Source organism: Fringilla coelebs (assembly GCF_963513975.1).
Source record: "Fringilla coelebs genome assembly, chromosome: 2".
Lineage (NCBI taxonomy): Eukaryota > Metazoa > Chordata > Aves > Passeriformes > Fringillidae > Fringilla > Fringilla coelebs.
In genome coordinates, this window is record NC_140029.1 from 26,408,340 (window position 1) to 26,424,683 (window position 16,344).

The window sequence follows — 16,344 nt, forward strand, 5'->3', positions numbered from 1 at the left end:
TTAATGTCTCTCAAATAAATTTGTGGGTTTGCTTTGTATGGTAATTCAGAAAAAAATAGTAAGAAAAGCATAATCTTTACTTTTTCTTCTGAATACAGTCAGAAATTTTCTATGAAAAGTTTTTCCTCTGATAACTATGGGTTAGTAACTTCACAGGCTGCACTTTTGTAAATGAATGTTGTAGTGCAAGGCTGAGGAGCTAGTGAGGGCACTCAGAATTACCTGGTTTCTATTCCCAGCCATCAGACTCCTTTGGAACTGAACCACTGTACTTTCTAGAAAATATGGACATCACTGAAATGGAGGCAGATTGAGAAGCTGAAGCCTTTAAGGTTTCTTAGTCAAATGAAATCTTGGTTGTATACTGAATATCTGAGGAACCACAATGGATCTTGAAGCTTTCCAGAAAAGTGTTAAACTAATTTTCCCTTTAAAAATCTTCATTTCTAATGCTAAGTACCTCAAACCCTTGGAAACATCAAAATTATTATTAAACCACTCTTCAACCTTCCAGTTACTAACAGTTCCAGTAGGCTTGGAACAGAGCATAGCATAACAGCTCCTTCAGTCAGTGGGGCTTTTTTGGCTGGCTTTTATTTCTTCCCTCCAGTAAACCAGTTTGCTAGAAAATTGAAATAACTTCCAACAGTATAATGAAGAAAATTGCATACTTAATCATTATAATGATCATTTCTTTAGTGAATTTCACTGCCTCCCTACAGTGGAAATACTGAATAGAGAATGTTTCCAAGAGTGGCTAAATGCCAAATATGCGAATTTCTGCCACAGCAGAGGTTGATTTTCAATAATTTAATAATTTAAGGCTATTTTTTTTGTTTCTTCTCTCTCCTGTTTTCCCTCTACCTGTCGTAGAACTGAGAAAGATCCACCAGATTGCTAATTGGAAGTTGATGAGGAAAAACAGAACTGAGAATTTTTATGCTTGATTTTTATTTTTGTCAGCCAAATTAAAGCTTATTTTTAAGTTACTGCCTGAGACATTCATCCTCTGTAGCAAAAACTTGTATAGGCTACTGGCAAGGTAGTACATGCACAAATTAGAAATTTGTTGTTAGGTTTTCACACAAAGGTGGAGGTTTCTTTGGCACCTTCTATTAAAGAGAAGATGAAGTAACCATGAGAGTCTTGCTGTTAAAAAATACTGAGCCACTGCTGTTTGTTCCTTAGCCTCCTTGGGTAGGTTGTAATCTTAGCTGAAGAGCAGTACAAGCCTGCCTTGAAAAAAAATTTATTCCAAGAGAATAGATCCCTGTTCCCAAAGACAAGTAAATGTCGTTTGAATGAAGTTCTTTGTACTAGCCATGCAACAATATGATTGGTCACCCCATTATGGGAGGCCTTTGATACAGTTAGTTTGTGGTTTATCAGGGGCTTCTCCTTGTTCAGAACTATTTTCTGGAGCTGAGACACAGAAAATAACAGGCTAAACTTGCTTTGCAGGCATCTTTCCCAGGAAACCTGCAATTAGTCCTCGTTCTGCGCCCAACAGGATTCTTTCATCGAGCTCTCTCGGACATTGCCTTCAGATTCAACAAAGATGAGCTTAAAATGAAAGTACCTGTAAGTAATCCTCTGTTTTCACTTTACTACCAGGAATCTGTAAAAGTACTTAAGGTAGCCAAGGAGGACCAAAGAAGCCCCAACAAAAAGCCATGCTTAGAGGCGGTTCTAGCAATTTTAGCTCATTCATGATGGCTTTTTCTTGAAAGAGTATGTGAATTTTGAAACAGATGCATTTCCTATGGACAAACACTATGGTTTCTGTTACTTGAGCAAATGTACAATGGATGCCTGTTGTTATATCACCAGTAAACCCACAGTATGTACTTTTCTTTGCAAGTGTACAGCATTTATATTCTAAGTTAAAATTGTTATATGAGCTGATTATATAAAATTGTATATGAGCTGATTATATAAAAGTTACTGTTCTTATCAGATGTAAATTACAAGGGGGAAAGATGGTCTTTAAGAAAATTTTCTCCCATCTTTCATTTATTTTGGGGAACCAGTGCTTATATGACAAATCCATGCAGACACTCTTGTTCTGTCCTGCAGACTCAGGATAACAAGGAAAAATGAACAAGAAATTAATGTCGCTTTTAGAAAATAGTCAAGTATGGTTTATCGAGATTAAAAAAAATCTGGAAGTGTTATGCTTTTTTTTTTAAATATGCCTAAATATGTCCATATTCAGTCATTTACATTTACATCATCTCCACCTGAAAGAACTGTGAAGTTTGTGTTTCTGTACCCACAGGAAGCATTTCCATCTCTCACTTTTATATTAAAAAGTGCATCTTCTCTGTCGGTGTCTGAAGGATGGGGCTCAGAATCATTAACAAGGGGCTTGACACCACTGATCACGTTCACTTTTTTTCTGTCCTGCTGCAGATCATAATGCTGGGCTCAGTGTCAGAACTGCAGGGTTACATTGATAAGACACAATTAACAGAAGATCTTGGTGGCACCCTGGATTACTGCCACAACAGATGGCTGTCCTGCCGCACTGTAAGTCTTAGGCTTTGTTATAACTTTTCAGCTTAATGAACCCTTCTGTTTTATACCCTGTCATTTATAAAACAGCTTCCAAGTGATGCAAGTTGACTTGCTCAGTGTGAGAAGATGTTCCCAATGGTACTTAGTCATCTTAGAGAAATAATATGAGTAATAACTTGGGAGTGGTTTTCTGAACACTTGGAGTGAAGGAACTACAGTGTGTTATTGTGTTGAGGTTTATTGGTTTTGCTACAAGAAAGAAAAAGCTCAAATTGTAAAATAACTCCAGTTTATAAAAATATGAAGAAGATACACCTGATACAAGCTTAAGAAAAATATACAATTAAGGAATTAATGGTGACGGTATCTGTTGCTTGCAAAATTCTACTTAGGCCATTTTTCATTCTTGTAATTCATCTGTTTGGGTTTGTTTTGAGAGTTATATTTTGTGTGCTTGTGTTTGTTTGTACCTTTGTGTGTGATGAACACAAAACATCTTTAATGCTTTTTATTCCAAAAGGCTATAGAAGGTTTCGCCCAAAAGGTTAAGCAAACAGCTCAGATTCTTCAGTCCTTTGGGACTGAGCTGGCTGAAACAGAACTACCAAATGATGTGCAATCAACCAGCTCCCTTCTTGCAACACATACGGAAAAGAAGGACAAAATGAAGGTATGTAATTTTTGTAGAGATGCTGTCTTCTAGTTAAACTGTCTTTTAATTTATAGCTAGCAATATTAGTGGAGAATATGGACAATGCTAATAGACAGTAGTAATGTGAACCAATGATATATTTTTGAACTTGTTTTTTTTTTTATGTTAAAAATCCTTTTTGCATTCAAAAATGACATTTCTTGAAACTAAGTTTACATATGTACAAATGCATAATGGGTTGTGTGTGAAACAGTAATTTCTTTGTAAGTAGTGGTGTGTTTAATTTGTAGTTTTGTTTGCAACAGGAAATTTGATTGTATCTGCATGCATATTAAAATATATGGCCTTTTGAAGCATGAACAAATGTTCTTTCAAAAAGGATTAAATGAAAGCTCTTTGGTGGTTTCAGAACTGTGCATCTAACATTTTTGAGATATTTGTAGCCTAAGGCTACACTGGAAGGCTGTCTACCGTGAAAATTTAACTCAGTTACACTGGGGTCTTGAGATGGTAAACATGGAAGAAGCTGACATTTATCATTTACTGTCTGTTGTCAGCCACTGCTTTTAATAAAACTGTGCTTGCTCAAATTCTATTGAAATCCTTCTTTCGATTCAGTGCCTTGTGAATTCTGCTTAAAAAAACAACATGCCACTACAGGGGGTATTTGTTTTGTTTTGTAGGAGGATATCAGGGTAGCAGTAGAACAGGGAGATGATATCCTTGGAAGTATTACAAAACCAGTTACTGAGAATCCTGATTACAAACTGAATCAAGATCAGCTAGACAATCAGACAACAGTAGAAAGGTGAGAGGTGTGAAATACTAAATATGCTGCTTTTCTGCTTTTTTGATCCGCCCCCCCCCCCCAGCTTCTTTATTTATTTCCATATTTATGCTTTTCAATAAGCAAATGTTTCAATGTGAACATTATAAATAATTTCAGAAACAACTCCTCTGTTGTCAGATCTGTCCTGAACAAAGTAACTCCCTAATGTCCACTGTGGGGTCACCTGGCTGTAGGGAAATGGGGTTGGAATTCTGATACCACACAACACTGTTCTTCTTTTCATTTTTGTCACGTTTGGACTCTATACTTGAGTATCTTTTCTTTATTTTAAAGAATATCAGTGCTTTGTTTAGAGACTGAAGTGCAATCCAAGAAATTTTGCTGCTGTACAGAGGGCATGAGGGGAAGACCTATCCCTTATTTTCAGTAGATTTGTCCATTTCCCTCAGGTCCCTTTGAAGTGGGAGGGTTTTTTTTCTTTTAAACCTGTTAACTTATCACTGTTGTTAGTAGCTTTTAAAGGCTGCTAGGGAGTTCACCACTCTTGAAGTATCTATGCACCAATTTCCTATGTGCTTCCTCTATATAAGTAATAGGACATATAAGTAATAGGTATTGTTTTCCTTTGCTCCCTGCCTGCCACATACACACCCCCTCACATTACTGCCAGGTTTGAAGACATTATATCACTGTAGCACAGATGTAAATTTTCACAAAGCTATGAAAGCATAGCTCATTTCCCCAGGCAGTATTTTGCATTCTTTTTTTGTCTGTCATTCTGCGTTTCTGTTACACTCAGGCCAGCTTTCTTTCCAAATAACTGTCCATTCCAATCCACAAAGCTTGGCAGAAGTCACTTTTTTTGGTCACTGTTGCTATCAGCTATCCAAGGACGATCAGGGTGGGGGTTGCTCATTTATCCATAACATTCCTGTTCAATACAATATCTGACGGAAGTTGGAACAAACTCTGTGAGTGCGTGTGTCACTGCCTTTCCTCTTGTTGGTTTTAACTTGTACATTCAGAGTTCATTTCTGTAGTGTTAAAGACAAAAGTTCATTAAAATTCTCATGGATTGCCTTCCCTGGATGTAGTCTAAGTGCAGAAAAGTGCAAAGTCCATGGGATATCATACTGTCAAATACAATTGTAGAAGGTAAGTTAGGAAGTGAAAGTTTTAAGTCATTTGCCAGAATTATAATCAAAGAAGGTTTTCCTCATCACAGTACAGCTGTACACTTGTCTGTGATATTTAATTAATCACTCTGGAAGAGAAGGAGCAATGGCCTTCAGGTTTATAGTGAGCTTTGCTCCAAAGAATTAAATGTAAGGGCAGCTGCCTGGTCATAGCAGTTCAAATTTTTTACCTCAACTTTTCCTGTTAGCCTAAGGCTTGGGTTCCTCTGAGTCTTAACCCACACACATTTACATATCTTATTTATGTATGTTAGCCCCAGCTCCTCATGTCCCCAGGCCAAAGCTGAGAAGGTGCTTAAAATAAGCACTTGGCCATTTTCCAGAAATTAATGTTTGTGTTGAGTTTCAGTTTTTTACATCAGCGTTATTGTAGGAAATGATACTGTGCAATACAAAAAATGTCTCCTGTATCCAGTTTATTTGTCCTGAAAAATACTGCTTTCAGGAGGCTTTTTTTCATTTACTGTGGAGGATTGCATTGCTCCTTGAAGGTTGTAGAGTATTTTTTAATGTATTTTGTTTTGATTTTTAAAGGCTATTAGCTCAATTACATGAAACAGAAACTGCCTTTGATGAGTTTTGGATGAAGCATCAGCAAAAACTAGAGCAGTGTCTGCGCCTTCGGAATTTTGAACAGAATTTCAGAGAGGTGAGAACTTCCTGGTGGCAGTCAATATTTGGTAACATAGAAATGATTCAGAAAATGCTTCCTGCTCTTGATTTTATAGTTCTTGTATGTACTTGCAAGCTTTCTCCAACCTTTTTCTTGTACTTGCCCTTACTTGACACACTGCTATCTGTACTAGTTTGGATTCATGCCTATGGAGACATCACATTTTTTTTTTTCCCTACAGTCTTAGGAAGTTCTTTTCCATGCACCCAGCAGTGCATAAGCATTCAAAAACTCCTTTGAAACCTGTTCTGTACCACAGAAACATAAAATGCTGCTGCAACACTTTCATCTTGCCAATAGGTCCTTTTATGGAACCAAGTCTCAACTAAACATTCTGGCTGAAATTTTATGAAAACTGTCTCCAACATTGTGGGTGGGAAGTTGCAACCATAGTGTTAGAAGCTGGGTGGAGGCTGCACTACAATTTTCACAGCCAGTTTCTGATCTCATGTTGTTTAACTCATGTGCTTGATGGCACCTACAGACCCTTTATCCTGGTGGAGCTGATCCCGGAGCACAGCCCCTGCGTGTCCACAAGAGCAACACTCAGAAACACTCTTGCAAGCATTTGTCTGTCTCTAAAACAATTGCTGGAGTGGGGACCTCTTCCTCATGCTCTGCTGTTAACATTAATGTCACTTTGTGTCCTTGTCATCTGGTCAAAGCCAGATCATAAATGTTTCCTTAGCTTTCTTGCATCTTTTTCACTGCCTATTTTTTTTTTGTATTTGTTTTCCTTTTTAATTGGGGGGGAAGGTAGGCTGACAAAAAAGGTGCTTTTTCTCTGTGTCCCAGTAACCACCCAATGTGAGTCACCTGACTGCAAGTAGTGGCTCTCACCTATGTATGTGGTGGGTCTCTGGAAAGGTGGAGGTCTCTTCATTCATTCATAGCTGTGTCTCATTTCAGGTCAAAGCAGCTTTGGATATTGTGTCTGAGAGACTGTCTGCTTTCACAGATGTGGGAAACAGCCGTTCACATGTGGAGCATATTTTGAAAGATCTTGCCAACTTTAAAGAAAAATCAGATGTAAGAACTCTGCAAGTTTCCTTAATTTCTACTATGACAATGCACGTGCAGAGAGGAATGGGATTTGGTTGTTGAGTGTGTGTCAGCTTAAGCTGACAAGGCAGAATCAGTGTCTCAGGTAACATATAGAAGGAATCTGAAATAAAGTCTTTAACCATTGGAGCAGAGTAATTCTTGGACATCCCTCAATACAGAGCAGAGTGACCAGACACAAAGTGTGATTGCTTCATGTAAGAATTGCATGAAGTGTCTACATAGCCAATTTTTGCATTTACTGATCAAGGGGCCACTTCTATTGCTAGTAAAGCCATGTCTTTCAATAAATCTTAGAAATAAGAAAGCTGTGTATTGAATGTACAACAGAGATGGTCAACAGAAACATACACTGAACAATACACAAAGGGAACCTTTTTCTGATCTGTGCTTCACAATAAAACAAATTGCTCTCTAAGTGAGGTTGTTGCTCTTAAGGCTGAGATAGGGTTTTTTTAAAATTTGAGTTCAGATTGTTGCTGTACCCCAAATTGCATTCATACACACACAGACCCTGCTGAATAAGGCATAGAAAGACAACAGTGGTTCCTTCACAGGGAGGCCTGTGGATAAATTCACTGTTATTTCTGGTACATGAAGGTTCTTGGGCATCTGGAAAGACAGGAAATCACTTTGATTTATTAAGCAAGGCAGATATGAACTTAAGATATATTCTTTATCAATATGTGTATTTCACTGTGTAAAAATTGTATCATTGATCTCGATCCAAGGAAAGATGTACTTTAATCAGTGCTTATTTTCTTAGGAAACTGTAAGAAAAGCCAAAATGTTAGCTTCAGAGCGTGATGCTTTTATCCAAAGCAATCATTATGCTGTGGACTCCATTATTCCAAAATGCAGTGAACTTCATCATCTCTGTGATGCCTTCACTACTGAAATAGAACGGAGGAGAAAACTTCTGAACAAATCCCTGGAACTGCATGACTTACTAGAGAAGGTAAATGTATTATGCAACAGCTGTTTCCCAAAACCTCAGTGGAACAATTGTCATAATGGTAGGTAACATTATCTCAGTGGGCTGGAAGTTTTCTCTTTAAATAGCTGAATAGATGACAAGGTTGAGTGTTTCAGACTCTTAGTGTGTGATGCTGACAGTGGTGCATTCTGAGCCTGGTTTTCTCTGTTTCTAGTCTATGAAGTGGTGTGATGAAGGAATTTACCTGCTGGCTTCCCAGCCAGTAGATAAGTGTCAGTCTCAGGATGGTGCAGAATCAGCGTTACAGGAGATTGAGAAGTTCCTGGATACTGGTGCTGGCAATAAAATCAAGGAGTTGAATAAAATTTATGAAGAGTATGCTCACATCCTCAATGAAGACCTAAAGGTACCAGAAGACATTTATGTGTGTCTGTGTGTCCATTTGTTCATTCTAGAATTGCTCTCTTGTACTACCATTGATAAAGCTAAGTAATCAGTACTAGGAATTATACCTGTGAACTGGAAAGCCAATACATTTCTCTGCCTGAGTCTCATCATATCTTTGGATAAGCACCAAGGGCTTCAGAGACTTTTCATAACTCCTTTAATTTTTCAGACAGTAAAATTGCTTAAAAAAAATTCTCCTAAGTGAGTATTTGAAATACCTTTTTCTTATGTAGCAAAAATGTGCTTTTTTTTTTTTTTAAGAACTTGAGAATATATTCCTTTTCTTCATAGTTGATCTCTTCATGTAACAGAACCTTTAGACAGTGAAAAAAAATTTTTTTTTTAATTGAAATTTGAATCCCAGATTTCTCAATAGTAAACACACAAAATATTTTTGAAGTAATGTTCCAATTCTTAAGTGTACAAAATCACAGTAGATTACACCTGGTTAAGAGTGAAGAATTAGTGTAATATTTCTATATGTGGTATAAAAGTAATTGCAATTTCTAATCAGTATGCTGTAGATGCTGTAGATGTCTATGTAGCTTGTTGGTAGGTCTCTGACAGGATTTAAAAATTATAATAAATTATTTAAATTATGTTTTTAATACAAGTTGGTTTTTATTTCCATGGCAACTGTAGGACCATGTGCAAAAGGTTTTCCAGAAGCAAGAAAGTATGGAAGAAATGTTTCAAAAGCGACAAGTAAGTCTTAAGAAGCTGGCAGCTAAGCAGACACGTCCTGTTCAGCCAGTTGCTCCAAGACCTGAAGCATTTGTAAAATCTCCTTGTACCTCTCCAGGTAAGTTATCTGTATTAGCCTTTAGTTTTCTGTGCTATGCTGAGAAACTTAAAGAAACTTCCAGCCAGAATTTGTGGTTGCACAAACATCTGTGTCAGATCTGATCCAGTTCTAACTTCTGTTTGCTTCTGGTTTACATGTTTAGGTCTCCAAAGAGAAAACGTGTCCAACTCAGAAAGCAGTGCACTTCGGAGGGTAAACTACAGAAAAGGAAAGGTATTTTTGTCACTTTGCATTTTTCACACATGCACTACTTGAAAAAGTCATAGTATAACAGAATATTCAGGAACTCTCAGTAAGTATGAGGGAATTCTGCTGAGAAAGTGATGGCGTTGTCCCAGTTGAAGTAACGCTGGTGAAACAGTCACATGGTGTAAATAGGGGCTGCTTTGTTGCTGGGCTGGTTAGGAGGGAGGGTAAAGTAAATAATTGTCAGTATTAGGAAAAATGTTAGGGGCAGCAAAATATTAAGTCTATGAACAGGAAAGATTTTTTATTTGCTAGTAGTAATTGGCTACACTTAAAACTGTTGACAGTGAAGAAGTAGTTGTCATTGGCTCCAAGACAGCTTCACCTGACCTAGTGGATTGCCATTCCCAAGTGGGGATGGTCTTCCTGCCCTGCCTGCAGCAAGGGAAGTATCCTGACAGCAGCAGCAGAAACAAGTAGTTTCTCACTGGGTTAGAGAGCTGAATCAAATCAGCAGAGGTGCAGCAAAAGACAACACCAGGAGGAAGGCTGGGCCACATGACCAGGATGGACAGCATTTGGAGAGAAAAGGGGCAGTTCAAGGAGGGCTTGAAAGCAGAACCCCTCTCTTCTTTCAGCAAGCCATAGTTAGGTTTAGGCATTACAGTAAAAGTTTTAGGAGTGAATTTCTGTATTGGTTTAAGAAGTAAACAGAAAGTCAGCACAGTAACTTACTTTTAGCTTGGAAAACAAACTAAGGCTAGTGTTGCCTACAAGATTATGCTGGTGCTCTGATGTCTTCTTGAAAAGAGTTTTGAACCACCAGCTTTTCTTAACTAGCTTTTGATGGAGAACTTTCCACATCCAAATATTCTGTGCTTCAAGACCTTCAGGGTGCCTTGAATTTTTTTCACAGCCTTCTTGCAAACTGCCTTCATTTTTAGTGGAGTACAGTCTTTCCAGTGAAAAATGATGAGCACAAAGCTCTGTATTTTAAATGGTTTTTTGCTGTGATGCTGTGATTATTTTTTTCATTGTTTATTTGTCTCCTTCTTTAGAGTGAAATGACTGAACTCCATCAAAGCAGAGGAGGATCTACAATGGATGATGAAGAAAACCTAGCTGTGTTACGACAGTAAGTGTATTTTGATAAGCAAAAAGCATGGACTTTCTCTGATTTGGTTCCAACAAAGCCTGAGTTTGGCTAAGGACTTCTAAAACAAGTATATTTCTCTGCAATAACCCTCAGTGACTTTTGAAATGCTTTGGCTATGCTCTGTGTACAGAGGAAGACATTTCAGTCTGTCTGCAGCATTATTTAGCGTTTGGGTAGTACCAGAGTCTACCTTTGCTGCAGTGAGGTGATGCTATGGCAGGACAACTACATATTTTCATTTCAGAGATTACACAGTTTTGAGTAATAAACCCCCTGTAAATCTATTGAAGGTTTTGGTCTCCATGCTTTGAGTCTTTGTCTTTATATTGGACTCTTTTTAGTCCTCTGTTTTGATATGTGTTACCAAAAAACCACTTTTATAAAAACTGAACAGAATAAAATATGTTAAAGAAATTACTTAGTACCACCTGCAATGCATTAAGCAGACCTTGCATTTTTACTTGTAGCCTGGCTACTTACATGGTCTTTTTAGTGTCATAACCTTCTGTTACATCACACAAAATCACAAGGGAAGGAGTTTGGGGGGAAAGTATAATTTAATGTTTGATCATTATGTAAATTAAACTTACAGCATCATCAAGGCATTTAAAGGGTGTCCTAAATTTAAAATTACAGGTGTAGCTTTAAGTCTGTTTGATAATCCTATGCAGCTCCCCCTCCAGCTCCTGCAGTAGTTGCAAACAAAGTATAACCAGACTTTGTACATACAATGATAAAACACTCTACTGCTTCAATTCAGTTAGTACAGCCCTGAAACTGCTAGATTTTATGTTTTCCTGCTCAAACACATTTTCAAAAGTTTTGAAATGTTTTAAAAATATGCATATCTCAATAAGGATTATAAAGTAATGACAGGAATATCCATGGAACATCACATTTTCCATTACCTGGAAACAGTTCTTTTATTGTCTGAAGTAAAGAAGAAAAACAGCCAAAATTAATGTTGCCTCATTATTTTATATAAGTGAATAGGCTCGCCTTAATTATCATTCTTTGTCCACAGGCATGTAATGAATGAACTTATTGAGACTGAACGAGCATATGTGGAAGAACTTCTCTGTGTTCTTGAGGTAAAGACTGAGTTTCTCTCTGGATGCTAGTGAATCTCTTGCATTTCATGGATTCTCTTATGTTTTCCTTACAACCATAACGCCTCTGTTTGTTCTGTCAAGCAATGCGGTCATTACATGATTCCTTTCTCATCATACTTTCACAGAGGCAGCAATATGTGATTTTTTCCTAGAAATAGCTGTACAACTAGGATTCTGTATTAGAAAACGCAAACGGAGCAGAAAATAAGATGTGCCTTAGTATTTAGGTGGAATCATAGTGAGATTTGTAATGATGATTAATTCCTGCAAAAGCTCTTTCCAGAGTTGTGGGTCAGTTCCAGGAAGGTCATGTGTCGCACAGGAACGTGAATCTGCGTCAAGGGGCTCCTGTGTCAGAGGAGAAAACTTGTTTCTTACACCTTTCTTTGCATATCTTTAAGTGATCTTCCACATGTCTTGGGTACAACTGTGGGAACAGAATGCCTTGTAATAAAATGCCCATATGAAATCATCAAGGAAGCAAAGGTGCTCCCTTTGCTCCACACTTATGGAGGCATGATTACAGCATTGCTGAGTTGCTTGTAGGAATACACTGCAGTATTCTTTTATTCAAGTCTTCAGCTATGGATGTGTCATTTCCCTGTAATCCAGTTTGATTTCAGGGAATGATGAAGTTGCAGATAACTATGGCTGAATAATTTGATCAGGATGAATTAGAGTTGAGACAAGTGGATATTCTTGGTGTCCATATCAATGTTAAGCTCCTAAATAGGAACTGTCAAATGTTATGGACCAGGACTGCTAACTTCTGAGAACATACCTTCAAGTAAGAGTAGTGTATGAGGGTTTTGGATTCTGGTCATTGTTTTCCTAGTTTGTGCTGAGCTTCCCACAGCATTTACATCATGTGTTCAGTCCAAGTGCTGGAAGTGTTGATTACAGCAGGATGGTCACATCTGACATGTGATAATAAACTAAGGTCAATTTGGAGTGGGCCTTAAAGATCACTTTGTCCTGTGCTTTTGTGTGCAATGCATCTGTGCAGGTCTATTCATAAAATCATGATTTAAATAGTTTGAGGATTTTTGGTCCTTGCTGCTGCTACTGGAGCATTTTTCTATTCCCATGGTACTATTCTTGTTTCCCATAGAGTGCAGTGCAATTCCTGTCTCGGTTTTGTGCCACTGTGAGTGACATTCCAGTGCTCTATGCCAGGCGCACCTCTCTGTCCTCCTTGCAGTTTGGTAACCCTCTAGCTTGAACTTGGGTGATTGGGAGTGCCAGCAGTGATTCTGAGTCAGGTACTTGCTGAGGTATGGCTCAGTGGCAGGCTTCCAGCTTTTGAGGAATTATAGTTATTGGTCCATAGTTCTGGCTGTTCTCCCATTCCCTTTGTTTCTCCTGTTCTATAAATATTTCAATTTTTCATGTAAAATAACCTGGTATTCCTTTGTAGAGACAGTGTCTACTCTTATTATGTCCTGTTTGTTTGCCATGCATTTTCTGTCTGCCAAGGATTCCAACAGAATAAAAGCAAGATAGTTTCCCAAGATTGATTATTTGGAAACTGCTGTAGCTTATCCAAGATCAATAATTTTTCTTTCATTAATAACCATGATCATCCCACTTCAGTCTGTGAGTGATCTTTAGTGGGAGAAGAATACTGGTCTAGTCTATTTTTAGGTATTGAATTCTACCCTTTTTTCCACTTACTTGGATGGTTTTAGAGCAGCTTTCAAACGAAAGACTAAGCAAGGCCTTAAACATTTTTAAAGTAAGATTAAATAATCTAAGTAAGATTACATAATCTCTGTGGCTGTATTTAGTAGCTTTCCCTCTCTTTTCTGAAAACACAGCTACTTCATAGGTAGTAAAACATGAAGCTTTTTATAGTAAATTTTAAAAGTATATCAGCCTAAAGTGAAAGTAAATGACAAAAACTTTTTGTCAATGTATGTATTTCATATTTTTGTTCCTTCAAAATTCGCAAGTAATGAACTCTGTTAGGCTTCCTTTCACCTGAGCTAGTTCAAAACTCCTTCTTTTTGCTAGTGCTGCCTGTGCTGCTATGTTTGATATCATCTTGACTTAAAGTGGAAATAATTTTCTTTGTGGAGTTTTTCATCTAAAGAGCTCTTCATGGTGGCTGCAGTAGTTCTTTTCCTATTAAAAAATTTAGATCCATTTAATCTACTTGTTTTTTTAATTTTTAAGGCTGTACAAATTTCCTTAATTTATTTATTCCACTCTCTTTTTTTTCGGACTCTGCATTTTCCTGCTTGGGGGCAGGAGAAAAATGAGAAAGGAGCCAATTTTTAGCTATTTATGAGCTCCTGAGCTCCACCATCTTTGCCTGTACCACTGTGATTTTTGTTGTGGGCTTTGGGTTTTTTTTTTTTTTTGGGGGGGGGGGGTGTTTGTTTGTTTGTTTGTTTGTTTGTTTTGTGGTGTTTGAGGAAAAAATACCCAGACTTTAAAAGGGCTGATTCTGGGTTCTTTTAAAAAAATAACTCTGTCCTATCCAAATGCTTGAATTCTTCTGGGTTACCTGACTTTACCAGATAGTTCTTCTACTTTTTGTAGTTTGGACCACATGTCGAAAATGTTGAAAATCTTAATTGTAGCTGCACTTTTACTTATCTTTTCTTTTAATTATTTAGTTTGCTTGTTTGGTGTTGTTTATTATAATCAATGTGACTTAATGCAAGGATCACCTTGTGTTTAAAAAATATAAAAATTGAACAAAAACAACAAACCAAAAGAGAGAGAAGTCTAATCCAAATCTAAAGAAGATAGAATCATCTTCCTTCAATGCCTGTATGCTAAGAAATTTATTTATATTAAGAAATCTGCTTATAATGCAGGTGTTAGATAATTCCTGCCATTTTTTCTGGTTGACTAGTTGGGAGTGCTTTTTTTATTTAGGGTGTTTTAGTGTTTTGAGAGAAGGCAGATGAGTGACCTCAGGGCAAAGGAGAACAGTCCTGGACTAAAGCCACTTGTGTCCTTTTCTGTGCCAGATAAACACACAAGAGAATGTGTGCTTGTATGACAAGTGGAGGATGTGGGAATCTAAAGCTACTCCTTTTGGTACTACAGCAAATGGAAGATTTTTAGCTTAATGGTGTCTGTTACCTGCAGAAATAGCTACAGTCAGCTTTTTCCTTCATAGCAATGGCTAAGACAGGCATGAAGGTTTGTGTGTGTACTGGAATTGTGACTCTAAATTCAGATGTGTAAAGTCTTAGCAAAAAAAGTATGAGCTATAATTTGTAAGCAGTACAGGAATGTAGAGCCTTTACTCGGTGAAAATGATTGCAAACTTTGTTTCATCCTCACTTATCTAGAATTGCAGGATTTACTCAAGTGTCTTTCTAAAGACTCTGTGTGTCTGAGTGGGGTGATGGGAAAACAGAATTTGTATTCTTCTTTCATGATTAATACTGAGCTCTTTCTTGTCTGTCTGTCAGCCTGAAGACACACTGCCTTGTTAGAGAGAGAAGTACTGCAAGTAAAGGGAGATAATAATAGTGCCTCTCTCCTGTGTTGCAGGGTTATGCTGCAGAGATGGACAACCCCTTAATGGCTCATCTCATTCCACCAGAACTGCAAAATAAGAAAGATATCTTGTTTGGGAATATGGAAGAAATTTATCACTTTCACAACAGGTGAGGATTTGCATTAGGTTCCAAAAACAGCATTTGGATGAGATTCTTTACTTTGTATTTTAATCTGCCTTAGATTGCTAAAAGATCCTTACAGAGTTCTACTTGTCTGTATGGCATTGTGTTGCTTAGAAGAGGAAAAGCAAAATATCTACAGAAGATGAGCAAAGCTGTGTGAAACTGCATACATGCAGTACATAGGTAGAATTTTGCATCTTTCTGAAGCAAGATATTTGGATCTGGTTACAAGAAAATTAAAGCAGGTTTTATTTGAGTTTCTTTCTTTCTTTCATTATTTTCACTATGGAGAGTAGATTATGGTTCTAAACCACAAATTCTCAACTCTTACATCTTATTGAGGGCAATGAATTTTATATTTCTATAGATGTATCAAATAATATATAAAATTAATATATAAAACTGTATGTATTTGTATATATTAAAATATATCTTGAGTGACCTCCCTGAAGTCTGCATCCTTGCTGCTAGAGAGGTGTTTCTTCATGGGATAATATTTAAATTCATAGGAAAGGGAAATTGATTTTCAAGAGAAGTTAAGCATATTAAATAGTTGTTTCTTATTCAGGCAAAACTAGAATGAATGTTTTGTCACAGATTTTTTAATTTGTGTTTTGAGAGGGTTTCTTTTCAGTTTTGGGAAGGTGGCTTTTGGCTTGTTTGTTATGTGGTGTTTGGTAGTATTTGGAAGCAAAATCCAAACACTTTAAACTGTACCAATCCTGCTGCTGAATACATAAGGAAGGGAAATGAAATCCCCCTTCCTTCTCCAACCCTGTATTTGATTTCAGTTGCAGCAACAGTAAGCTGAAAGAAATTGCTCAGAATATTTGTTTTAATTTGCTATCCTGTTTAAAGTACATGATCCAGAAGAATTATGTTTGTTCTTGTAGCATTACAACTCTCTTTCCAAAAGTTAGAAAACTAATTGCAAGACTGTGAACATTATAACAACTTTCTTTATTGTGTGCTCTAAGAAAATTTTCTTTCTCATAGGATATTCCTGAGAGAACTAGAAACCTATGTGGAATACCCAGAGCTAGTGGGACGGTGCTTTCTGGACCAGGTGTGTGGCACTTCACTGGCACTTCATTCACAAACCTCTTCAGGGCTGGAACACCTGAGAGTCATTCTCATGTAGCAGTTACCACCACATCCCCTCTGTTT

General features: G+C 37.3%; 1 protein-coding gene across 7 annotated transcripts in view; it reads left to right on the plus strand.

Annotated features, from left to right (window-relative positions):
• Positions 1–16,344, plus strand: part of MCF2L (MCF.2 cell line derived transforming sequence like) — a 122,285-nt gene that overhangs the window by 90,672 nt on the left and 15,269 nt on the right. For all 7 annotated transcript variants that reach the window (XM_084201235.1, XM_084201240.1, XM_084201234.1 and 4 more), the window contains 14 exons: positions 1,462–1,581; positions 2,413–2,529; positions 3,038–3,187; positions 3,853–3,977; positions 5,690–5,804; positions 6,738–6,857; positions 7,657–7,848; positions 8,042–8,233; positions 8,917–9,076; positions 9,222–9,292; positions 10,324–10,400; positions 11,446–11,512; positions 15,047–15,162; positions 16,174–16,243. In XM_084201235.1, the coding sequence (XP_084057361.1) occupies positions 1,462–1,581; positions 2,413–2,529; positions 3,038–3,187; positions 3,853–3,977; positions 5,690–5,804; positions 6,738–6,857; positions 7,657–7,848; positions 8,042–8,233; positions 8,917–9,076; positions 9,222–9,292; positions 10,324–10,400; positions 11,446–11,512; positions 15,047–15,162; positions 16,174–16,243 (1,692 nt within the window). The remainder of the gene's footprint in view (positions 1–1,461; positions 1,582–2,412; positions 2,530–3,037; positions 3,188–3,852; positions 3,978–5,689; positions 5,805–6,737; positions 6,858–7,656; positions 7,849–8,041; positions 8,234–8,916; positions 9,077–9,221; positions 9,293–10,323; positions 10,401–11,445; positions 11,513–15,046; positions 15,163–16,173; positions 16,244–16,344) is intronic.